At 37.0% G+C, this 27,120-nt stretch overlaps 1 protein-coding gene across 1 annotated transcript in view; it reads left to right on the top strand.

The window, feature by feature from the left end:
• The window catches only part of LOC111143519 (selenoprotein F), a 47,328-nt gene that overhangs the window by 12,171 nt on the left and 8,037 nt on the right, over positions 1 to 27,120 (top strand). Inside the window, exon 3 of the mRNA XM_022497333.1 lies at positions 12,325 to 12,388. Coding sequence (XP_022353041.1) covers positions 12,325 to 12,388 — 64 coding nt within the window. The remainder of the gene's footprint in view (positions 1 to 12,324; positions 12,389 to 27,120) is intronic.

Genomic DNA, 27,120 nt, shown 5'->3' with positions numbered 1-27,120 from the left:
TTAGCTGAATTAGTCAAAAATATGAACCCAAAAGCAAGTGTTTTCAACTTAATTTGTTGTTTATTAATTCTTGATTGTGTAAGGAGGGAATTTAGAGTAGTGGTTAAGAGCACAGGCTCTGGAACCAAACTAGGTTCAGAAAGTCTTGGGGCTTCTGGGTGGTTCAGATGGTTAAGCGGCTTCCTTTGGCTCGGGTCATAGTCCTGGTATTTAGCCCCACGTCGGGCTCCATGCTCAGTCGGGACTCTGCTTCTCCCTCTGCCTGTCCCCGCCTTGCTCATGTGCTTGCTTGCTCTCTTTCAAATGAATAAATAAAATCTTTTTTAAAAAAATAATCTTTACTCAGCTGACAATCTTGGACAAGTTACTTGATCACTCTGTGTCTTTTTCCTTACTTATAAATTGGAGATAATAATAGTTAACATCTCATAGGGTGGTTATGAGGATTAAACGAGTTAATGTGTGTACACTGCTTAGAATAGTTCCTGGCGTATAATAAATCCTAGGTGAATCGTTGGGGCTGGTGGTAGTATCTGATTTGCTGATTAAAAACGAAAAATTTAGAGGACCCAAGAATAGCATAATAATAATTGCTGTTGGCAAAGTAGGATTTTAAAAAATAGGTAGGAGATACAACATGAACTATTATACTTCCCAGTCTTAAAAATTTGGAACAAAATTTTCTGTTACTCCACTTTTGAGCTCCTGAATCAGTTGAATCAAGAACAAGAAGAAATATGATAACAGAATTAGTAGTATGAAAACTTTTTCACCATTCACAACTACTTGTTTATGTGGAACAAAATGAAGAAATAAATTATGTCAGACATAATTTCAAATTTTGAGTCCTGCTGATTAACATATTTTAAAGAAAAATACTACAAAAATGAATTCTAAAAATATGTAGCATTCTGATCAGTTTAAAATGCATATGAAAATTGCATTTGGAGAGGAAGGATTTTACTAAAAAAAAATTTTTCAAAACCAGGGCACTTGGGTGGCTCATCAGTTAAGCATCTGACTCTTGATTTTGGCTCAGGTCATGATCTCAGGGTCAGGAGACTGAGCCCCTCATTGAACTCATGCTGGGCATGGAGCCTGTTTAAAATTCTTTCTCCCTCTGCCCTTGCCACCCACTCCCACTCACATGTGCCCTCTCTCTCTCAAAAAAATTGATAAAGTAGAGTTTTGTCTTAAGACAAACCTATTCCAGAAATTGAATGAGACCCCTTTTTTTTTTTTAAGTCAATTTAGGGGATGCCTGGGTTGCTTAGTTGTTTAAGCATCTGCCTTCAGCTCAGGTCATGATCCCAGAGTCCTGGGATCAAGCGCTGTATAGGGCTCTGTGCTCAACAGGTATCCTGCTTCTCCCTCTGCCTGTGCTGCTCCCCCTACTTGTGCTTGTTCATGCAGTCTCTCTCTGTCAAATTAAATAAAATCCTTTAAAAAAATAAAATAAATTTATAAAGTAAGTTTAGAATAAAATATATTATTGGTTTTCAAAGTTTCAGATGACACATCACTTTGAGGCTATGATATTCTTTGAAAGCAGAAATAACAAAGTAAATCAAATTATATTTGTAGTATAGAAATGGTCACTTTGTGAAAAAAAGCAAGTTATCAGACTAATTGCAGTTATTTTCATACTAACATTCCTCTGCTGCTTATCTTTGTAAACTAATACATGGTAACAGATTTCAAAGGTTAAGAAAATTTTGGAGGAGAAAAGCTTTAAAGTGACTTTTTAAATTTCTTTTATTTGAATTTTGGAACATCTTTTTCTCATTTACAGGATACAAGTAGAAGCCTAGACTATAGATCACCAAATTATACCATTACTGGTTCTGGAAAATAGCTCAACAGTTCAGACATTTGATAGAATGCTTTTATTTTCACTTAAAAATATACTAAGATAATATTAAAAAGTAAAAAATATTTATCTTTGGTAATGATTGTATTACACTAAATTTGAATGAGCGTACCTAAATAGTGCATAAAATAATTTTAAGAATATAGTTAGATCCCTTCCACTTCCCACTCCATTACTTGACTGGAATTAGACTAATGCTAGTTGGTCCACTTTGTATAGCATATAGTAGCATTCCCGTTTTCTTCCTTCACATTTACATGCATTCCTAGCAAGCCAGAGACAGTAGAGAGGAAATATTAATATAGGTTTAGTTTATTAGAAGTTTATCCCCTTTTGTCTGTTTATTGAAGTTTTTGGAAGAGTTTAGTTATTATCTTAGCTACTAGTTTTGTGACTTTGAGTTAGCAAATTACTTTGGAATCTTCACTTTTGTTAGGTAATTAACTGGCTCACCTTTGAGTGTTTATCGTACCTTGGTTATACGCTAAAGTATCTAACCTACATTATTTAATCCTTACAACAACTATAATATAATACTACTATCCCTGTTTAACAGAAGAGGAAACTAGGGTGTTATCTATCCAAAGTTACCTAAGCAATTAGGTGCCATAACCTGGCTTCATCTCAAGTCTTTTTGACTCCGGATTCCCAAGTTTTTATTTTTACTTCATTTTTTTGAAGATTTTAGTTATTTGAAATAGAACACAAGTGGGTGGGATGGGCAGAGGGAGAGGGAGAAGCAGGCCCCCATACTGAGCAGGGAGCCAAAAGCAGGACTCAGTTCCAGCACCCTGGGATCATGACCTGAGCCAAAGGCAGACTCATAACCAACTGAGCCATCCAGGCGCTCTAGAGTCTCAAGTTTTTACCTCTATTCTGTCTCTCATCTTGAAAATGTGAATACCTATTTCACAGGCTTACTGGAAGAAAATGAATGAGTTAAATATAAAACACCAGACTGACTTTTCGAAGGTCCCTTTTGCATTTCTAGTTAACACAATTCCATCACTAGTTTTTATTTTAAATTACTTAATCTTTATTTTTCAGTATACAATAGACATTAATGACTCCCATTACCTGGTGTTTTCGAGGATATATTAACAAATTTGGCTTATTTAAGGCCCAAACGTTTTAAATAAGTCACATAGTATTTCATAATTCAGGTAAAAGGACATCAAAACATTTAGTTCTATTGAGTTTACATGGAAAATCTGTAGCCAGTTTCAGAGTAATTTAGAAGACAGCTTAAGCAAGAAAGTGGCATGTGTTAAGCCTTAACCTATCTGCTACGGGTAGAGATGCTACTGGTGTGTGAAACATAGAAGGATGAAATGGAGGTTAAGCCAACTGTGCGTGAAATTGTAGTTACTAAAGAAATTTCACAGTTGCTTAAAATAGCTTCATTTTTGTAGTGTGTCTGTAGCATCAATACATGAACTGATTTCTTCAAAGGAAACAAATATAAATCTTAAACAGATTATTCTAATTATAATATAAAAACATTAGTCACTAAGGAGCTTTTTTAAAAGATGTGAATAATGTTTGGCAGCAGTTCTAATTTACTGAAAGAATTGCTAAGACTCTTGCATACCAACACAAATATTTACTTCATAATGGCCACTAACATTTGTTACTAGATGAAGGGCACTGTTGCAAGTCCGTTATCTGAATTAATTTATATAATCTTCACAACTCTGCAATAAGTACCATTATTATCCCCATTTTCTAATTGAGTCTAAGACAGAGAGATCTTACCTAAAGTCATCAGCTAGTAAATGGTTATAAATATATGTATCATATTTATGTAACAGAAGTTTTAAACATTTTGTATAATTATTCAATTGAACTGAAATATTTAATTTTTTAGTATTTTCTAAATGTAGCGTTTCATCTGTCTTTAATTTTAAAATGTCAGGTTTTTTGGTATTTATAAATTAGGATCAAGAGTCTAAGCATATTAAAACATTTTAATCACATTTGCAGATTACAATATTTAAAAAGGAAATAAACCATTAAAGTAATTCATGTTCTGTTTCCAGGCTGCCTTACAATTGTATTTCCTAGACATACCTATCTCAGAGTCAAAATAAACTTTGTTTATACACTAAATATTTCTTCTTGGGGCACCTAGGTGGCTCAGTCATTTAAGCGGCTGCCTTCGGCTCAGGTCATGATTCCAGGGTTCTGGGATCGAGCCGGCGGCTCATCAGGCTCTCCGATGAGCAGAGAGCCTGCTTCCCCCTCTCCCTCTGCCCACCGCTCTGCCTACTTGTGCTCTTTATCTCTCTGCTCAATAAATAATAATTTAAAAAGTCTTTTTAAAAAATAATTAAAAATAAATATTTCTTCTTGGTGTAGGCTTGGAGAATGTCATAGTGACAGTAGTCACTGTCCTTAAGGAGTCAAGTAGAAGAAATAGGCATGGAAGTAGAATGTAGTTGGCAGGATATTTTATTAGGCTAAAACATAATATCCAGTGTTAGGAAGGTGCCCATTTAAAGAGTTAGAAATAAAATAAATAGAAGTTGGAAAGAGGACAAGATCTATATATTCTCTTAAAGTTGATGTATTCAGAACTATAGATATAACCACATTAATCACTATAAAAGTGACCAACAAAAGAACTAAAAATAGTTAAAAAGTTACTGAGTGCAGGTGGGAGGCAGAGGAAGAGTTTTACTTCTGTACCCTTCTGTACAGTTTCTTTGTTATTTCCAGATGCATTGGTTTCTTTAAAGAATTAAGCAAGAAGTGTGGTGTAAATAAAATATACTCACGTGCCATGATAGCACACAGAAGGAAGGACATACTACCTTTTGACAGTTGAGGTAAATACCACCACTTGCTTATACAGAAGTTGCTGTTTATGCTAACTTGGAAAATTATTAGGAGAAAGTCCTCTCTGGCAAAAGGAAAATTTACTGAAAAGGCAAAGTCATGAAAAAGATGGCCTTCTTAGATAAATCAAATAGCTTGGTTATGATGATAGATGATGCTGGTTAGGAAGAGTAGTGCCTGTATGTCTTGAAAAGAAGTTTGGACTCTATCCTATAGGCAGGGGACAAAATTAAAAGATTATAAACAACTGGTATCAGATTTGTATTTCAATGAGTTTTGTCATCAGTATGAAGGATAGTTGGTAGGACAGAGGGGAATACTGTTGCCAGAAAAATAACCTACATTGATGTTTTCCAGAGGCAAGATAAAGGGCTTAAGCCAACATATTGGTAGTAAAAATGGAGAAGGGACAGATCTGAAAAGATTTAGGCAATAAAACCTTCAGGATCTATCGATTTACTGGGTTGGAAGGGTGAGTAAAGATGCCTTGAGAAACTGGTAGCCTCAATGAAAGAAGGCTACAGTAGACTTCAACTAGTTACAAGGTAGCCCCTTAGTGCAATGGTGGGGGATGGGAAAAGGGACAGTAAGGAGGATAACTTTTCATAAAAGCATACAGGGGTAGAAACTGCGTTTTCTGTTTTCCTTTTGAAGAAAAGTGTTAAAAGCTCATCTGGGTACTGTAATGAGTTCTAAACTTGATAGTGTGCTTGTCAGAAAGTGGGCAAAAAATCAAAATGTGTGCAACAGCCTAGTGTCTTTTGTTCTACTTTCATATTGGCACTCTTAGTATTTAAGATATTTAGGCTTTTGGGTTATTATAATTTTATTTTTGTATCTTAGTATATATGAGGTGATTACCTCCAGTTTTAATAGAGAGCAGCCATAATGTAATTTGTACCAGTTGTTTTGTTTTTTATTTCAGATATTTGCAGCCTTGCTTAAAGATGATCATAATTGCCCATTTTTGTGACAAATAATGATGTTCAATATTGGTATGGTAATAACACTAACAATTGAATTCTCTTTTTAAAAGCAGCCTTTGCTGCTATATAATAGCATCCCTGTGGTATTTTTTGGAGAGTATTGAATATTTGGGTGTTGAACTGTACTTTTGTCTGGATCTCAGTTCTTCAAATCACGAGGAAAATGGGCTGTATTTTTCAAACATTTAGGAGCAAAAAGACAATGAAATTTTTATTAAGTACTACTTTGCCATTTTCTAAAATATTTTTACCAAGGGGCTAGTTGGTTTTATTTTAAAACTACTTACTAGGGGCGCCTGGGTGACTCAGTTCTTAAGTGTCTGCCTTTGGCTCAGGTTGTGATCCCAGGGTCCTAGAATCGAGCCCCACATTAGGCTCCCTGCTCAGTGGGAAGCCTCCTTCTCCTCTCCCACTCCCCCTGCTTGTGCTCTCTCTTATGTGTCTCTCTCTGTCAAATAAATAAGTAAAATTTTCAAAAACAAACAAACAAAAAAACTACTTACTAAGATATTTAAGCTGAGGGGGGCACCTAGGTGGCTCAGTCAGTTCAGCCTCTGCCTTCATGTCAGGGCTCTGGGGTCAAGTCCCACATTGGACCTTTGCTCAGGAGGGAGCCTGCTTTTCCCTCTCCCTTTACCTGCCACTGTGCTTCCTTGGAATGTCTCTCTTTCTCTCTCTTTCTCTGTCAAATTAATAGAAAAAAATCTTTAGGAAAAAAAAAGATACTCAAGCTCAGGATCATTTTTACCAATTCTTTGGATGTTTTGACCTCAGGAAATATGGTGGCGTTGTGTCTGGTTATTTCTTTTCATTCTATTATATTTCCTAAATATCAGTAGAATTAAATGCATTGTTCCCAGGTGATGACCCTGGATTATTCATACCAGTAACTATTGATGGGGAAGGCGGTGTATCTGTGGGTGTGTTTGTTTTCAGGTGAAAGTCTAATCATTATAGTCCTAACTCTTGATCATGAAGGTCTCTGTTTTAGGTACGTGAACAAATTCTGTTATTCATCACAATACTGGAAGAAACTTTGTTCTGTTTTCCCTCAGAATTTGTATTTAGAATCGTCTAATTTAGAATGTAGTGATGTAAAAAATTTTTTTTTTATTTCTAGGTTTTTGTTTCATTTTGTTGTACTTTAATACATTTTCAATGAGCTTTTCAATGGAACAGTAATTGTATCTTAGTGAAAGATTCCCCCAGTGTTCTCTTACTTTCTCAAAACTTAATTTAAATTAAGGTAGATGTTTCCTTGCTTGTTTTGTAGCTTTCTCAATCTTAAGGCAGAAACTAAAGATACAAAAATAAACATCATTTTATAGTGTAGTAGAATAAGCTTTATCCTTAGCTTCCTTAGATATAGTCATTGCTTTGTTTTTTTCAGAGTTCCTAAAAATACTATAAAAATACTATAAAGTACCTAAAAATACTATAATCTCAAGGATATAATATTAGAGAATTATATTTACCAGCTTCATTTGCTAAAATAGTAAAGTTGAACTCCTTTCCCTAATCCTCCATATTCATTCATTGTGCCTTTGCAAGAATGCCATTAGTCAAAGTGTGTGCGTTAGTGTCAGCAGATAAACCAGTTACCTGCTGCTTCAGTGACTGGAAGTGAAATCTTGACAAAAGCTTTACTACTAGGGGTGCCTGGGTGGCTCAGTGGGTAAAAGCCTCTGCCTTCGGCTCAGTTCATGATCTCAGGGTCCTGGGATCGAGTCCCGCATCGGGCTCTCTGCTCAGCGGGGAGCCTGCTTCCCCCTCTCTCTCTGCCTGCCTCTCTGTCTACTTGTGATCTCTGTCTGTCAAATAAATAAGTAAAATCTTAAAAAAAAAGTACACACTTAACTTGATGAGCACTGAGTAATGTATAGAACTGAATCACTATATTGTACACCTGAAACTGATATAACACTATGTTAATTATACTTCAGTTTTAAACACCACTAATTTTTAAGTGAGGTGGATATTAGGGGATTCAAAAGTCATGTTACTAATAAGGCAGATTAGTTACAGAGCTGAAGTCGTTTGATATTTTTGCTTCTCATCAGAATTGTTTAGAAAGTTTAGGAAAACCTATTAATCATAACTTATATAGGGAAATAGATGTGGACTCCCAAGGGAAAAATATAACTTTGCATGTCATTTTTATATTTTTCTAAAGGTATCCATGTATTTTCATTTAAGTTATTTGGGTTATTATAATATAATGGAATAAGTACCTACTAGAGTCTAGAGATAGATTGTCTGTACAAATGAGCTTCTTGAGGCCTACAAAAAAGAGGCCTACCAACTTGGTATTTTAAAAATTAGCTTGTTCTGTAAAAGTTACATTACTTTTTTGATTTCTCTTCCAGTGGGTAGTCATCCACAAATGTTGAAGGTCAGAATTTTTTCTATGCCAGTGATGTTACTTTAAAAAGTCCGAATGCGGGGCACCTGGGTGGCTCAGTGGGTTAAAGCCTCTGCCCTCAGCTCAGGTCATGATCCCAGGGTCCTGGGATCGAGCCCCGCATCGGACTCTCTGTTCAGCAGGGAGCCTGCTTCCTCCTCTCTCTCTCTGCCTGCCTCTCTGCCTACTTGTAATCTCTGTCTGTCAAAGAAAATAAATAAAATCTTTAAAAAAAAAAAAAAAAGTCCGAATGCTAAGGGGGAAAGTCAAGGAATTACAAGTTTAACCTTTTTAAATCCTTTCATCCTTTATGCCCTAGAGAATTCCTATTATAAGTTACATATTTTTATGTGAATTTGTGTAATGCCAAAGATGCTTATGATTATGTCACTGAAAATTTATCAGAATTTGTAGTTAAATTACTTACTCAACATGAAAAGCCAGTGTTTTTCTATGAACACCACAAATTCATAAGTGAAATGCCAACTGTCATCACAAATTAATACTTTTAGGGGAACCTGGGTGACTTAGTCAGTTGAGCATCTGCCTTCAGCTTGGGTCATGATCCCAGAGCCCTGGGGTTGAGCCCCATTTTGGGCTCTCTGGTCGGGCTCTGCTCAGCAGGGAGCTTTTCCCTCTCCCTCTGCCTGTTGCTCCCCCTGCTGTGCACACTTGCTCGCTCTCTGTCAAATAGATAAATAAAATCTTTTTTAAAAATTAACTAATGCTTTTAGAATTTGTTATTAATAATGTTAGGCAGCTCTAAGATAAATTTTCTTTTTGTTTACCCTACACTGAAACTAAGTACAACGAACTCTACAAGTATGTCAAAGGAGCTTGAAATATTTTTAAAGTTATATAACAAAAAAAGAGGTATTTAATTCTGTTAAATGAGTAATTCTCTCCAACACACATACAGTGAGAAGCTTTGTGTCTAGTTCTGGGGATAGTTACGATAAATAAGACATTTCCTTTCCACAGTTAAGTTACAGAATATTTACAGCACATTATAAGAACAGAATTCTGGGGTGCCTGGATGGCTCTGTCAGTTAAGAGTCCGCCTTCAGCTCAGGTCATGATCCAGGGATCCTGGGGATTAAGCCCCACATCTGGCTCTGCTCAGCAGAGAGCCTGCTTCTCCCTCTCCCTGTGCTGCTTCCCCTGCTTGTGTGAGCATGTGCGCACGCTCTTTCTGTCAAATAAATAAGATCTTTAAGAAAAAAGAAAGAAAGAAAAAACTGGAATTCTGCAGAAAGTACCTGCAAGATAGGAAATCAACAAAAGTTTTTCTGGATTAAGTCACATCTGAGCTGCCTGTTCATTGAACATGTTTCTAGTATTTTTAACCATTTGTTTTGTTGTACAGAGAAGTGCTTTCCATGAATGCCTTAAAAGTCTGCTGGGATACAGACTCCTTCAGTCCTTGCAACAGCCAAATAGGGACTGGGATGCACAGGGCCCACCAAGCTAGTCATCTCCAGTTCTAAGCATCTTCCTCTTACCCCGGTGCTTCATGAACTTGTTAACCATTTTCCACATGTCATGTTATGGAGAATATTGGGAAACAGTTTTGTAGAGAAATGCTATTATGTAAGGTAATGGAATCTCCACTTAGTTTCCAGGGGATCACAGACTTAAAAATAAAAGCTAAATCTAATAACCGAATTTTAATATGGCTTTACTACTTTTTTAACTTTCATAATTCTGGTAATATATATATAGCGTAAACTTCACCATTTTAACTATTTTTAAGTGTCCATGTATTTCCAGAACTTTTTCATCTTTCTAAATTGAAACTCCATTCTCAATATATAATGCTCCTCTTCTTCCCTCTCCCAGCCCCTGGCAACCACCATTTGACTTTCTGTCTCTCAACTTGACTGCTCTAAGTACCTCATAAAAGTGGAATCATGTAGTATTTATCCTTTTGTAATTGCTTTATTTTCTGTCTGCAAGATTCATGCATGTTATAGCATGTGTCATAATTTTCTCTTTTTAAGACAATATTTCATTATATGTATATACCACATTTGTTTATCCATTCATTGGCCAATAGACATTTGGGTTGCCTCTGACTTCTGGCTAGAAGTAGAATTGCTGAATCATATAATTCTATGTTTAATTTTTTAAGGAACCACCTTTTTACTTTCCATAGTGCCTATACTATTTTACCTTACCAGCAGCAGTGCCCAAGGGTTCTGATTTTTCCACATCTTCATCACCACTGGTTTTCTGTGTTGTTGTTTTTAATCATAGCCCTCCTATCTTGTGTGAAATGGTTGGTAGCTCATTGTGATTCTGATTTGCTTTTTTCCTAATAATTAGTGATGTTGAACATCTTTTCATGATCTTATTGGTAATATGACCTGATATTTTAAAAGATATTCTGTGGGCTTGTCCAACAAGAGTAACTAAAAAGCTTACTGCATAAAATTAGATCCCCCTAATATCAAATTGTTAATGCTGCAGAGAATCTTTGGAGATCATCAGAGTTCTTAATTTGAAATTCATCAGTGGTTTCAGAGAGTCCATGTATAGCCTCAAAGCAGAAGTTCATCAGACTCTCAAAAGTATCTGTGGCCCTCAGAAATTTAAGAACTATTGATCTAGGTCAGAATCTCCAAAATGGTTAAAAAAAAAAAAATTATCTCTTGGGTATAAATGGAATTAAAGTAAATTTCTAATTTCTACTCTGTACTTTTTTATATTTTCCGAAGTATTTAAAATAATCATCCTGCATAGTGCATGGGATATTTATGCTATTTTAGAACTTAAAAGTAAAATCCATCTTCAGCTTTTAGACCTACAATAAAAAGTGTAAAGACTAACAATAAATAAAATCGATATAGTATGTTTTTATAATAGCCTGCCTTCTCTTAGAGCCCTAGCATCCCCATGTCACTACAAAAAGAATGGTCAGGCTCTACAGCTGAAAAAAAGTGTTTATCATTGAATCCATTTCAGCTGAATTCATTGTAAGAAAATTTTTGCATTACAGTTTTTTTATAATGAGCTTTTACTATAAATTGTGCAGGTCCTATATAGCTAGAAAAGCAATATTTATCATTTAATTCTTTTTTTTTTTTTTTTTAAGTTGCATCCCCATGAGGGAGCAATTTCTTTTTTTTTTTTTTTTTAAGATTTTATTTATTTATTTGAAACAGAGAGAGAGAAATCACAAGTATGCAGAGAGGCAGGCATAGAGAGAGAGAGGAGAAAGCAGGCTCCCCGCTGAGCAGAGAGCCCGATCCCAGGACCCTGAGATCATGACCTGAGCCGAAGGCAGAGGCTTAACCCACTGAGCCACCCAGGCGCCCCATTTAATTCATTTTAAGTGAATTCATTAAGGGGAAATATTTGCATTTAAATTCTTTCTAATGAGGGGTGCTTGGGTGGCTCAGGTCCTGATGTCATGATCTCAAGGTTTGTGAGATAGAGCCCCACGTCGGGCCTCTGCCCCCCCCCCACACACACACTCACACACGCGTGTGCACAGTCTCTCTCCTCTCTCTCTCAGATCTTTAACAAAAATTCTTTCTAATGATATTTTACTGGTTTTCTAGTATCTTTACATAGTATATACTATAGTTAATTTTTTAAAGTATTGAGGTTTTGTTTAATTTTAAATATTGATTGCTTAATTTTAACCAACTAGAAAGAACTCTCCTTAAATACCTATGTTGGATAGATGAATACAAACCTGTGTTCAATCTAGCATTCTAAGAAACTATAGGAAATCTTTAGAATTTTGTGAAGAACTTGCAAAGACATCTTACCTATTCAGATTCATTGTCAATTCTCCACATCTCCTTCAATCTCTTACTAAGTAGGGCTTAAATTCCTCAATCATTTAACATCCATGGGCCTCGTTTCCTCTTCTGTCAGGATGGAACTACATAGTTCTCTCCAGCTCTGAACATTTGATTCTATCTGTTTAACTATAATATTTATTTTAACTGAAATAACTACAATTTTAAAATTACAACAGGGGTGCCTGAGTGGCTCAGTTGTTTAAGCTTCCAACTCTTGATTTTGGGCTTTGGTCATCATCTCAGGGTTGAGACTGAGCCCTGCCATCAGGCTCCCGGTGTGAAGTCTGCTTGAAAGACTCTCACCCTTCCTCTCTGCCTTCCCACCCCCATTTGTACTGTCTTTCTTTTACCCTTCCCAAAATAAATAAAATCTTAAAATTATACCGGTTTTTTAAATTCTTGTTTTTCCTTTTGCAGCTTTATGCAGGAGCTATTCTTGAAGTTTGTGGATGAAAATTGGGGAGGTTCCCTCAAGTCCAAGGTATGTAAAATTTTCTCCAGTAAATTCTCACTTTAATTTAAAATCAGTATTTTACAAGAATACTTTCATTACATATTCCCAAGAATAAGAATTTTTAGGATTATACTTTCTCAACAGTGTATGTATTTTTTCCACATTCTGTTTTCTGGAGGTAGAGTTTTATAGTAATCATTGAATATAAGGTTATTTTAAGTAGGCATAATGTATGATACAACATCTGATGAAGTGGTTATATTCTTAGGAGAGCCTTTCCTTTACTTAAGTGTAAATTTACAGGAGCCTTTGTTTTACCAGATATAAATGTAATCCCTTTAAATAACATACCATTCTAATGTATCTTAAATGTAAGTTGATTTATATAAAATGCTCATAAGGAATAGTTGGAGTAAGTGAGAATAGACCTGTACAAAGTGACAGATCGCTAAGAGAATTAATTACCATAGAACTTGAGGTACAGAGGAAAAGCAGTCATATACGTACATCCTCACAGGAAATTTTAAGACAAAACATTTGAAAGGATAATTGTGAAAATGTATTCTTTTGGTTGACATCAAATAGTAATGGAGCTTTGCATCTCCAGAAAGACTTGGACTAAGACTTTTCTATTCTGTCCTGGCATGTCATTTGAAAATCAGTTTTATAAAACTGAAATTGTATAAAGGTAATGAAGTGTTTTGTTTGTTTCATTTATAACTAAAATATGTAAGTGCTTGGTTTATACACCTTGTTTTTATTTCTGCTCACTTTCTCATGGCTTCTCACCTTGTTTACTTAATGGCAAGGGAATTTTTTGGACTTAGTATCTTTTAAATTACCTGTGTTCACATGTGCCCTTTATTGCTGACCTAGAATTATTTTATAATAATATATTGCTCTTTTTGGGACAGAAATGTAATAGAATAATAGTTTGGCTTGGGGACATATTACATGGGGCCCAAAGCAAATACACATCTAATTAAATACATTCTTTGTCAGAATAAATACATTCTCCTATAGGACAGAATGTATCTACTGCTTAGGGAAAAATTCCTCATGCTGATTTTCTTTACCCTTCAGCACATTCAGAATTGTACCATAGTTGGTTTTGGTTTTCATATCACTTCTCTAAATGATAGTTTGATCATCCTTATTCCTAGAAATTGCTTTTTAATTATATTATTCACATTTATTGACTTGTTTTACTAATAATCTTTTGTGACTTAGATTTTCATGAGGTTAAGAATTGCTTTGATACTACCACAGTTAGCCTTATTTGTGATAGCAGATTTTATTATGTCTTTGGTAGTAATTTCTACAGTCAGAAGTTCAGTCTTTAAAAGCTTGAGTGGAGTTTATCAATCCTTGTAGTGGAATTTAATTCTATATATTTCTTATATGTAGTTAAATTGTCATACTTAGGATACATGTAGTCATACTGTCTTTTCCTTTTGAAAGCAATTGGATTTTAATTCTGTGTATAAATATTTAAAACACAAGTTTTTTTTAAATGGAAGTGATTATTTCTGTAATATGTATCCATATTCAGTACAATTATGTATAATTCCAGTGTTTCGGAGTCCATGAGATGGTGGTATATTTTAAGTATAACCATTATTATATTCCCACTTTCTGACTCACTATCTTTTTTTTTTTTTTTTTTTTAAGATTTTATTTATTTATTTGCCAGACAGAGATCACAAGTAGGCAGAGAGGCAGGCAGAGAGAGAGGGGGCAGGGGAAGCAGGCTCCCTGCTGAGCAGAGAGCCAGATGTGGGGCTCAGTCCCAGGACCCTGGGATCATGACCTGAGCCGAAGGCAGAGGCCTTAACCCACTGAGCCATCCAGGCGCCCCTCTGACTCACTATCTTATAGATAACCCGGAATAGGGCATGAAGGACAGTGTCACTTTTTACAGTAATTACAAATACCAAGCTAATTTTCATGTCATCATTGCATTTTGGTCTTTTGTCATCAATATCCAGTAGCCTCTGGGATTATCATAACTTTCATTATACTTTATCTTAACAATAATTGTAATTTTTTAAATTCACCTAATTTAAAACAGACATGTCATAAAACAGAAAGGTAAATTAATGTTAAATAATACCAGAAGAGAGAATCAAATTTTGAAACATTTTATTGAACTTAACACTCCAAGTATTTGTGGGAAAAAAAGTCCCAGATTATATTCCAAAGCCAATTCTAGGTTCACCTCCTAAGATTCTTCTAATTTCCATGTTTTGGTTGTGTTAAGTATGAATACTTTCTTATAATCCTTTGTATTTTAAATTATTGAGGAATAACTGACATACAGTGTTTCCCGTGTACAGCATACTGATTTGGTAATTTTATATATATTTATCACAGTGCTAACCACATTAAGTGTAGTCATCATCTGACACCATACAATGTTATTACAATATTATTGACTGTATTCTTTATATCTTTGTGACTTAGTATTTTTTTTATAACTGGAAACTGGTATCTCTTAATCCCCTTAATCACCCAACCCCTCCATCCACTTCCTCTGTGGCAATCACCAGTTCTCTGTATTTAAGAATCTGTTCATTTTTTGGTTATTTCACTTATTTTTTAGATTGCACATATATATGAAATGATACGTATTTGTCTTTCTCTGTCTGGCTTATTTCACTTAGCTTAATCACTCTAGACCCATCCATGTTGTCACAAATGGAAAGATCTCATTCTTTTCTATAGCTGAGTAATATGCCATTGTGTATTCCACACTTTTTTTTTTAATTTAAATATAGCTGACACACAATTTTACATCAATTTCAGGTATAATTTGTGTAAGTTGTAGTAATTGGACAAGTCTGTACTTTATGCTATATTCACCATGGGTGAGTTGTCACACATGCTATTACAATACCATTGACTGCCTTCCCTATGACTTATTCATTCCGTAACTAGAAGCCCTTATCTTCCACTCCCATTCATCCATTTTGTTCATCCCCCCCACCATACCTTTTTTTTTTTTTTAAGATTTTATTTATTTGACAGACAGAGATCACAAGTAGGCAGAGAGGCAGGCAGAGACAGAGAGGGGGAAAGCAGGCTCCCTGCTGAGCAGAGAGCCTGATGAGGGGCTCGATCCCAGGACCCTGGGATCATGACCTGAGCCAAAGGCAGAGGCTTTAACCCACTGAGCCACCAAGACACCCCATTGTGAAGATTTTATTTATTTGACAGAGACACAGTGAGAGAGGGAACATAAGCAGAGGGAGTGGAAGAGGGAGAAGCAGGCTTCCTTCTGAGCAGGGATCTATTCCAAGACCCTGAGATCATGACTTGAGCAGAAGGCAGATGCTTAACGAGTAAGCATTCCATAGCCTGTCTTTGAGATCAATGTTCCATTGTTCTGCATCTGCTAACGTACTGTTGATTCCCCCAGTTATTTTTCATTTCAGTTCTTGTATTTTTCAACTCTGATAGTTCTTCTTTATATTTTCTCTTTGTTGAAGTCCTCACTTAGTTCTTTTACTTGCTTCAGTCCAGTGAGCATCTTTACTTTTTTTAAATTCTTTATCAGACCATTGCTTATCTATGTTCATTTAGTTCTTTTCCTGAGGTTCTTTCTTATTCTTGCTTTGGTAGCATATTCTTCTGTCTCTCCAGTCTGCTTTACTTTCTAAAGTGCTTGTTTCTGTGTATTAGGCAGAACAGCCACTTCTAAACTTGGAGGAATGGTCTTGTGTATGGTTGACCCCTGGGTAGACTGTGAAGCTGATCAAGTGTGTGCTGGGGTGTCCTGGGGCTCTCCAGAAAGCACCCTGGCAAGGCAGCTTGATTTAAGGTGGGGCATGGGCCTGGGGGAGGTCCTAAGGTATTCTCTGTAGGGGGCATTTTGGTAGAACTTCTGTAGCTGAAGTAGGTATGGGCCAAGGTGGTCCTGGAGCTCTCTGTGCCCAGGGTGCCCTGATAGGACAGCTAAAGCTACAATGGATATGGGCTGCAGCTGCCCCAGGGCTCCCCAGGCAGAAAGCACCTGGTGGGACAGCTGAAGCTGAAATGGGTGAGGTCAGGGTATCACAATGCTCAGTGCAGCAAGTGTCCTGGCAGGGTACTAGAACTGAGCCAGCATGGGCTGGGGGTTCCTGGACCTGAACCAGGTGAGAGCCAGGAGGTCCCAGTAATCTCTGTGCCAGGGGTGTCCTAGGAAACTCTTAGGAGCCAAAGAGGTGTGGAGCTGGAGTGTTGCAGAGTGCTTTGTGTTCATGTCACATTGGCACAACTGCTGGATCTGACCAGGCGTGTCCTGGTGTGGACTGTGCTGAAACTGCTTGGTGGAGTGGTTGGGGTTGATATGGGCTGGGGACCCAGGAAGCAACATGCTGGTTAGGGTACCTGGACCCTCCTCCCATCCAAGTTATCAAGGTATGGAGAACATCATAAACCATGTTTCTCACCAGCCCCTCCAACCTGGAGAGAATGCCAGCAGCTGTCCCCCCATCTAGCAGAGTTCTAGTGCTGGCTCTTTAAATTCTCCATGAACTTTTAAACACCCCCCCACCCTGCCCATGCCCCCCTGTGTCTGGGGCTAATGTGGGCTGGGAGCCCTGATCTTGATTATACTGTCACAGTGGAGGGAGAATGTAAATCATAGTATTCACCTGCTTTTTTTTTTTTTTTTGATTTTATTTATTTGACAGAGATCACAAGTAGGCAGAGAGAGAGGAGGAAGCAGGCTCCCTGCTCAGCAGAGAGCCCAATGTGGAGCTCAATCCCAGGACCCTGGGATCATGACCTGAGCCCAAGGCAGAGGCCTTAACCCACTGAGCCACCCAGGCACCCCTTCACCTGCTCTTTTGACCGAGAGAGTTCCAGCAGCTTCCTCATTATTTGTCAAGGTTCTGGGACTTGTTCCTTTATGTTCTATAAGCTCTTTTAAAGATTTTTATTTATTTGACAGCAGAGATCACAAGTAGGCAAAGAGGCAGGCAGAGAGAGAGGGAAGCAGGGGTCCCTGCTGAGCAGAGAGCCCAATGTGGGGCTCTATCCCAGGACCCTGAGATCATGACCTGAGCTGAAGTCAGAGGCTTTAACCCACTGAGCCACCCAGGCGCCCTCTATAAGCTCTTTTAAACCTTAGCTTTTTTTCTGTGCCCCAGAAGCACCCAGGGCTCGGTGGGCTAGGGGTCAGTGTAGCAGCCTCTGCCACAGGACAGACAAATCTGCTCACAGAATCTGCTCACCTTCAATACTGTCTCTCTCCTGCCATTCTCTATGCGCTCTCTTTTGTTGTAAGAAGCTGTTCACTCAGCCCTCGTTTCTTCAGGAGGACTTGCTCCATAAATAGTGTTTGTGTCTGTAGAGAAGGTGAGTTCAGGATCTTCCTGAGTTGCTGTCTTGGACCAGAACCTTCCTGGTATGGTATATCCATTCATCTATTGATGGACACTTGGGTGGCTTCCACATCTAGGCTTTTGTAAGTAATGCTGCAGGAAACATAGAAGGTAAGTGTATCTTTTCAAGTTAGTGTTTTCGTTTCTTTGAAAACCCTGTAGTGGAATAAGTGGATCATAAGGTTTTTCTATTTAATTTTTTCGAGGAACCTCCGTACTGTTTTCCCATCAGCAGCGAATGAGGGTTCCCTTTTCTTCACATGATAGCCAAGACTTTTTATTTTTTGTCTTTTTCATATTAGCCATTCTGACTGGTGTGAAGTGATCTCTTTGTGGATTTGATTTGCATTAACCTGGTGATCAGTGATAGCATCTTCTCATGTGTGCGTTGGCCACACATATGTCTTCTTTGGAAAAATGTCTATTTAGGTCCTCTGCCCAGTTACTAATCAGATTGTTTCGTTTTTGCTGTTGAGTTGTATATTCTCACATGTGTTATTTGCATATCTTCTGTTTATGAGGTTGCCTTTTTGTTTTGTTGATGGTTTTCTGTGCTGTGTAGAGGCTTTTTGTTTTTGGTGTAGTCCCGACAGTTTATATTTTTTTCTTTACCTGAGGAGACATTTCCATATAATGTTGCTAAGGCCAATAATGGAGAGATTATAACCAGTGTTTTCTTTTAGGAGTTTAATGATTTTGGGTCTCACATTTAGGTCCTTAATCCATTTTGAGTTTATTTTTGTGAATGGTGTTAGAAACTGGTCCAGCTTAATTCTTTTGCATATGCCTGTCCAGTTTTCCCAAAACCATTTATTGACGTTACTATCTTTTTCCTTTTGTATATTGTGTTATAGATTAATTGACGATTTAAGCATGGGTTTTATTTCTGGGCTCTATCCTATTCCATGACCTCTGTGTCTGCTTTTGTGCTCATACAATACTGTTTTGATTACTGCGGCTTTGGTAGTATATCTTGAAATCTGGGATTGTGTTACCTCTAGCTTTTTCTTAAGATTGCTTTGGATATTGAAGGCCTTTTACATTTCCGAAAAAATTTTAGGATTATCTGTTCTTGTTCTGTGAAAAATGCTATTGGTACTTGATAGGAAATTCACTGAATCTGTAGATTGTTTTGGGTAGTGTGGACTTCTTTTTTTTTTTTTTTTTTTAAGATTTTATTTATTTATTTCACAAAGAGAGAGATCACAAGTAGGCAGAGAGGCAGGCAGAGAGAGATGGGGAAGCAGGCTCCCCGCTGAGCAGAGAGCCCGATGCCGGCTCGATCCCAGGACCCTGAGATCATGACCTGAGCTGAAGGCAAAGGCTTAACCCACTGAGCCACTCAGGCGCCTCTAGTGTGGACATTTTTAACAATAGTAATTCCTCCAGGACACCTGGGTGGCGTAGTCAGGTAAGTATCTTCCTTGACTCAGGTCATGATCTCAGGGTCTTGGGATCCAACCTGGCATCTGGCTTCCTGCTCAGCAGAGTCTGCTTCTCACTGTCCCTCTGTCCTTCCCTCCAGTCATGTTCTCTCTCTCTCTCTCTCTCTCTCTCCACCCCCCAAATAAAATCTTAAAAAAAAATAGTAATTCCTCCGGTTCATGAGCACAGAATATCTTTCCGTTGTTATTGTCATGTTCAGTTTCTTTCATTAGTGTCCCATAGTTTTCAGAATACTGGTGTTTCACTTTCGTGGTTTAATTATTTGTAGGTATTTTATTCTTTTTGGTACAGTTTAAATAGAATTGTTCTCTTAATTTCTCTTTCTGCTACTTCATTATTAGTGTATAGAAATAAAGCCAATTTCTGTGTATTAATTCTGTATCCTGAAACTGCTGAATGTATCTGTTCTAATCAGTTTTGGTGGTCTTTAGTGTTTTCTATGTAAAATATCTAGTCATCTGCAAATGGTAACGGTTTTACTTCTTTACAAATTTGGTCATGATCACTCCTCTGCAGCTAGGATTTCCAGTACTGTGTTGAGTAAGCGTGGACGTCCTTATCTTGTTCCTGATCCTAGAGGAAAATCTTTCAGTGTTTCACCATTGAGTGTGATGTTAGCTGTGGGTTTTTCATATATGGCCTTTATTAGGTTGAGGTGTATTCCCTCCTAACCCAAACTCATTTTAAGATTGTATCATAAGCAAAGGTAGAATTTTTCAGATGCCTTTTATACATCCATTGAGATGGTTTGTATCCTTCCTCTTATTAATTTGTATCACAATGATTTGCAAATACTGAACTGAGCCCTCTTTTTCTTGATGAGTCTTCCTCTTTTCAGAGTACCAGCTCTGGAGTAATGTTGGTGGAAATACAAATTGATACTGAACTTCTCTATTTTTTTTTAGTTGCTATTTTCGTTTTTAGTTGCTCTTTCATTTATTTCCACTCTTTTTTAAGATTTTATTTATTTATTTAAAAGAGAGAGTATGCACATGAGCAGAGGAGAGGGTCAAAGGGAGAGGGAGAAGCAGACTCCCTGCTGAGCAAGGGGCCCGATGTGGGATTTGATCCCAGGACCTCAGCCAGGATCATGACCCAAGCCAAAGGCAGATGCCCCTCCACTCTAATCTTTATCATTTCCCTCTTTTTTCACTGACTTTGTTTTTTCTTTCTCTAGTTCCTTTAGATGTAAGGTGAGGTTTTTCTTGTTTGAGGTAGGCATGTATTTCAATAAATTTCCCTCTTGGAACTGCTTTTGCTGCATCCCAAAGATTTTTGGACCATTGTGTTTTCATTTTTATTTCTCTTCATATATATTTTTATTTTCCCTTTGATTTTTGTTGTTGTTGTTGTTGTTGACCCATTGGTGTTCAGTAGTGTGTTTTTTTTTAACCTTCATGTGTTTTTGCTTTTCGAGTTGTTTCCTTGTAATTTATTTTTTGTTTCAAACCTTTATGGTCAGAAAAGATACATGATTTCAGACTTCTAAAATTATTTAGACTTCTTTGTGGCCTAAGATAGGATCTGCCCTGGAGAATGTACCATGTGCACTTGAACGTATATTCAGCAGTTTTTGGATGGAATATTCTGTTTATACCTGTTCTGTCTCTTCTAATGTGTCATTCAAAGCTATTTTTTCCTTGTTGATTTTCTATCCACAATGTCTATCCACTGATGTAAGTGGGGTGTTTAAGTCACCTACTATTGTATTACTGCTAATTTCTTACTTTTTACCTTTTATAATTGCTTTATGTGTATTTAGGTGATACTATTTTGGGTGCAGAGATATTTATAATTGTTAAATCCTCTTGTTGAAGTGACCACTTTATCATTCTGTAATGCCTTTGTCTCTTGCTACAGTCTTTGATAAAAGTATTCCTACCAATCTTTTTCTCTCTTCCATTTGCATGGAATATCTTTACCCATACCTTCTTCATTTTTCACTCTGTATGTGTCTAAGTCTGAAGCGAGTCTCTTGTAAACAAGATACAGATGGGTCCTTTTTGTTGTTGTTTACCCATTCAGTCACCCTGTGACTTTTGATTGGAGCATTTGGTCCATTTACTTTTTTTTTTTTTTTTTTTTTAAGAGAGAGAGAGAGAAAGAGAGAAAATACTAGTGCAGGCATATGCAGGGAGGGGCAGAGGGAGAAAGAGAATTTAAGCAGGGCTTGATCTCAGGACTCTGAGATCATGACCTGAGCCTAAATCAAGAGACAGACACTTGGGCGCCTGGGTGGGTCAGTTGGTTAAGCGACTGCCTTTGGCTCAGGTCATGATCCTGGAGTCCCAGGATAGAGTCCCACATCAGGCTTCCTGCTCAGCAGGGAGTCTGCTTCTCCCTCTGACCCTCCACTTCAACTTCTCTCTCTCTCTCTCTCAAATAAATGAAAGCAAAAAAAAAAAGAGAGAGACTAACAGACACTTAACCCACTGCACCAGGCGCCCCATATTCCATTTACATTTAATTAAATATTCATAGGTGTGTCCTTATTGTCATTTTGTTAATTGCTTTGTAGTTGTTTTTGTAGTTCCCTGTCTTGTTCTCTTTTGTTTTGATGGCTTTCTTAAACATGCTTGGATCCCTTTTTAGTTTTTGTATATATCGTAGGTTTCTTTTTGGTTATTATTTGGTTCATATATAACATTCTATGTGTATAACATTCTATATAAAGTCGATGGCCACTTTTATGTGTATGATTTCATATTTTACATCTTTTTATTTTGTGTATCCCTTGACTCATTTTTGTAGGTATAATTGATTTTGCTACTTTTTGTGTTTCAGTCTCCATATTGGCTTAATCTACCACCTTTACCTTTGAGAATTTTTCCTTTTCCTAATTTTCTTCTCATTATGGCCTTTTTTTTCTGCTTAAGTGGTGATGAACTCCTTTAACTTTTGTCTGGAACTTTTTTTTTTCTCCTGTTCTTAACCATAACCTCACTGAGTATTCTTGCCTGAAGGTTGTTACCTTGTAGCACTTTGAATTTATCTTTCCACTCCCTTCTGGCCTCAAAGTTTTTGGTGAAAAATGGGGTTTCCCTGATTGTAACTGTTTTCTCTTGCTTTGCTTTTAAGATTCTCTTTTTGTCTTTAATCCTTGATATTTTAATTATTATGTGTCTTGTTGTGGACCTCCTTTGAGTTATCTTTTTAGGGGTTCTGCATGCTTCCTGGATCTGAATGTTTGTTTCCTTTCCTCAGGTTGGGGAAATTTTTAGCCATTTTTTTAAAAATAGGTTTTCTGATCCCTTGTTTTTTCTCTCCTCTTTCTGGCATCCTGTAATATGAATGTGTTACAGTGGAGGATGTTCCATATTTTCCACAACCTATTCTCATTTTTTATTCTCTTTGACGTTTGGCTTGGTTACTCTCTGTTACCTTGTCTTCTGGATTGCTGATCCATTCTTCTGCATTCCATCATCTGCTGTTGATTCCTTCTAGTGTATTTTTCATTTTAGTTATTGAACTCTTCAATTCTGACTGGTTCTTTTTTGTATTTTCTCTTTGTTGAAGTTGTCACTGTGTTCATCTACTCTTCTCAAATCCACTGAGTTAAACTAACCAGTTTAAAGTTTCATCAGGCATATTGCTTATCTGTTTCATTTAGCTCTTTTACTGTGATTTTTGTCATGTTCTTTCATCTGGGACAGATGCCTCGCTCTTCATTTTGTCTTACTCTGTGTTTGTGTGTATTACGTCAACTACAACTTTTGGTCTTGAAAGTAGTTACACTGTGGGACAGCTGGGTGACTCGGTCAGTTAAGCATCTGCCTTTGGCTCAGGTCATGATCCCACGTCCTGAGATTGAGTCCCGCGTTGGGCTCCCTACTCAGCAGAGGAGCCTGCTTCTCCTTCCCCCTGCTTGTATGTGCACCTACTCTCTTTCTCTCTGACAAATAAATGAAATCTTAAAAAAAAAAAAAAAAAAAATGCAGACCTTCTGAGGAAGTGGTCTTGTGGTGCCCTAGAGCATAGTCCATTTTTTTCACCAGTACCGCATGCTCCAGGGGTAACCTCTCTGTGGGCTGCATGTGACCTTCTATTGTGGTTGAGCTGTGATTGCCTTCAGTGCAGCTGATTGCAGTCACCCACTTTGCCTTCTGTGGGCACACTGGGCAGTGTTTGCTCCCCGTGCTGTTGAGAGGCTCACCTGTGGCTGGTGTGGGCTCAGTGGTGGGTGGATCAGCAGTCATCCTAGTTGTCCACACTTAGCCTCTCTGCCACAGCTGCAGGAACAAGGAAGAGCAGGGCTTCCTCCCTGTTCAACCAGCTAAGATGATCAGCTTCATGAACTGCAGTCATGCTGGGGTGAGGGTTATCTTTCCCCATCTCCAGGCCAGGAGTCACTTTCAGTGGCCCTGTGGACCTAACGTTTTATCATTTGTAGTAGCATGAAAAATAATAGATGACAATTCCTTCTTAAGCATGAGTCTTATAATCTTAAGTATATGTGTGTGTCTCAAAAAAATTTTCTTTCCCTAATTATGTAGATATCACACACTTTGTGTGAAAGGCTAGATAAAATTTTTCAGCTTGACAGGCAACAGCTCTATGCTACAACTATTGAACTCTGCTTCTGTAGTATAGAAGCAGTCTTAGACAATATTTAAATGTGTAGCTTTGTTCCAGTAAAACTGTACTTCCTGAAGCAGCAGCCTAGATTATGGACCTCAAACTATATTTTGCCAATTCCTTATTAGAATCATATACCTTTGAAGGCAGAAAAAACTTTTAAAGTAATGTAGGACCTTTTTTTTCGGTTTTTACTTAATACCGACTGTGATTTCACTTCTCATACCAACTTCTCATGCCAGTAGTAATCCCTTTAGTATCATGAGGCTACATTGGAGTTTTCTTGTAAGTAGTATCATTCATGAGTATTCACTTCATCAGTTTTTCTCATTTATAAAATGGGTAATAGATGGTTTAAAACCAATAAAAATCCACCTTATAAGATTGTTTTGAGGATTAAATAACACACTTAAAGCACTTAGTATGTGCATGGCACCAACAAATACAGAGTAAACCATTCGGTAATTCTGTGAATTATTGAGTGCTTACTGTGTGTCAAGCACTATTTTAGTACTGAGGATATTACTTGGAGGGTACTGTTTTTGTAACATATTCTCTCTTTAGGTAATAAATTTCCATTAGTAACAATCAGGCATTTCTGCATTCCTTTATCTGCCGTCTGTAAAAAATAAAAATAGCTCAGATCAGTGTATCAGTTATAACTGCAGCCTGACTTCTTATAATAAGCAGAATTTTATTTGCTGCCAGCTATTCTTCTACCTATGATATTCTGGCTCCTGTTTCTATCAGTTTACCTCCTGATGGTTAAATCTTACTTGACTCTAGCATTTGAAACTCTCTTCCCTTTACTTCTGTGAATTTGTTACCTCCTAGTTTTTCCTACATCTAACAAGATTTTCATTCTCCTTTCCTGGCATCTCCTCTACCACCCACCTTTCAAATGTTAGTTATAGTCAGGGTCTGTCTTTTTATTTTCTTCTTTTATTACTCTCTTGAATGTCCCACTCCCTCTGTTCCAATTATAGTATTTACCTGATGACACTCTTAATCTGTATCTGTAGGTCACAGCTTTCTATTGTTAGAAAGCACATTTCTGACTGTAAGTGGACATGTTTGTTTGTATGGTCTTATAGATACCTTAAGCCTGTGTACATATGAATCATCTGAAAATCTTGTTAATTGTAAATTCTGTAAACTTGGGGTGCATTCTGAGATTTTGCATTTCTCGTAATCCTCTAGGCTGTGGCCCACATTTTTGTAGAGAGGCCTTAAACCCAGCATATCCAAAAACTGAATTTATACTCTTCTCTTACAAAAGAATACCATCTTCTTTCCTCTTTCCACAAATGACAATATGACCAAGCACTTTATTTCACACTTTATACCAAGTTAGTCACCAAATGGTATCTCTTCCCTTCCTTAAGTCCTTAAGAACTTTCAAATCTTATTCCCTTGGCCTTCTCTGATTTTAATCAAGCCTTTGGCATCTTTCTCCAGAAAGATTAGTTACTTGTTACCTGGTCCAGTATCTTTGTTCCCTTTTCTTTCTTTTGTTGCATCCTCTACACAACTACCAAAAAGAACTTTTCTAATAGACGTACTTGTGGCCCTCCCCATCACATACAGAATAAATGACAAATTCAATAGCTTCACAATACAAGACCCAGCACAACATGCTTTTCTTGATTGTTGTTCACACCTCTAGTTCACATGCACAACTATCTGCATGTCTCTGAGCTCTGACCTCTAAGGCTTTGTGTATATTGAATGTTCCTCCTGGCTTACGCCTCTTCCAGTTCTTGTGGCAAACTGCTACTCATTAAAAATTTAGTCTAAACGTTTTTTGTGGCCTTTAGCACTTTATATTCCACAGCTGCCACATAATATTATTATGTTTTTATTTGCTTTATTGGTCTTTTTCCTCTGCCAAACTAGGAACTCTTAAATTCCAGAATTTTTTTGTGTCATTAATATACCCAGAATCTAACACTGTACCTCATATTAAGAGGAATTCAAATATTTATTGAATGGATAAATGGATTTACAAAATTTATCTAATTCAGGGATGCCTCGGCTTTTGACAAATGGGAATCCAGTTAAAAGCCTGTGTTCATATTGGTTAATATATCCTGTTAAATTTATAGTCTTCAGACATTCTTTTTCTGACTATCTTTCTGTACTAAGAAGTTAAATTTTTCATTTGTCTTCATTGTTGTACCTCCAGTCTCCTCAGATTCTTTCAGTTATTTAAGTTGCTTTTCTCTTGAATGTTTTCAAGTGCTTTTAAATTGTCATCTTGGGAAGACCCAAATGACTCATAATTCTACACTCTAGATGGTGTGTATATAATAGTAAATTTTCTTATTTTAGAGATACTCAGGTACCCAGAAGCTTGCTTAAGCATAGTTGAGAATTCAGTTCTGTTGTCTGCTATTGTTGGCCGTTCTCTTTGTATTGTTTCTGGGTATGATATACGACATTTTTATTTAGAATATATGATGATTCAAATGGTTATTTTTTTTTATCAACAGGAAAACATCTATCATTCCTTATAATTTTATATAATAGTTCACAGGTCTTAACCATTAATTTCTGTAACCCCTTACAATGAAATTAAGTCTTAAAACCAGTGGACTACATTGTATGACTGACTACTTCTGATATGATCAAAGGTGTATCATTACATCTAGCCAAGTGTATTGTCTTTTTCATTTATATTTTCACTTATTTTGAAAATAAGTTAAACATTTTTCTTTAATCCTAAGACATATCCTCGCTATTATCTTGTTATTCCCAGTTTTACCCTCTTTCTAGAACTAGGAAGATACTTTTTTTTTTTTTAATATTGTTTATAGTTACCTTTGAAGAGTCTGAATTAGAAGAATTCTACAGGTTTCTGAGTAATACATATAACAAAACTAAGTTCATCTCTAACGGAGCTGTGCAGGTGACCTACTTTTAAGAATCCAGAGTGAAAAGCTGAAACATTTCATGTGTTTTATAATCACTTCTGTGTATTTGATCACTTTAAAGTACAATTCACAAAACTGCCTTTATAACTACCAAATAAGTTGGCATAAGAACATTTTCTGGAAATTCAGTGGCTGTTTTGTTTTGTTTTTTGTTTTTTTAAGATTTTATTTATTTACTTGTCAGAGAGATAGCACAAGCAGGGGGAGTCGCTGGCAGGAGAGGCAGGCTCCCTGCTGAGCAGGGACTGCTCTCCCCCACCAGTTTTGGGACTCCATCCGAGGACCCTGGGGTCATGACCTGGGCTAAATGCCTATGCTTAACTGGACTGAGCCACCCAGGCGTCCCAGTGACATGGATTTCTTTAGGAATCTTCAAACTGATGTTATTGAGCTTTTTTAAAGCGGCGGGAAGTAAACTATAAAAGTTATTATGCAT

The sequence above is a fragment of the Enhydra lutris genome, unplaced genomic scaffold, assembly GCF_002288905.1.
Source record: "Enhydra lutris kenyoni isolate GAN:26980312 unplaced genomic scaffold, ASM228890v2 scaffoldscaffold9, whole genome shotgun sequence".
NCBI lineage: Eukaryota > Metazoa > Chordata > Mammalia > Carnivora > Mustelidae > Enhydra > Enhydra lutris.
The sequence above is the reverse complement of the archived record's forward strand: the minus strand, read 5'-3'. Positions and strand labels throughout refer to the sequence as shown.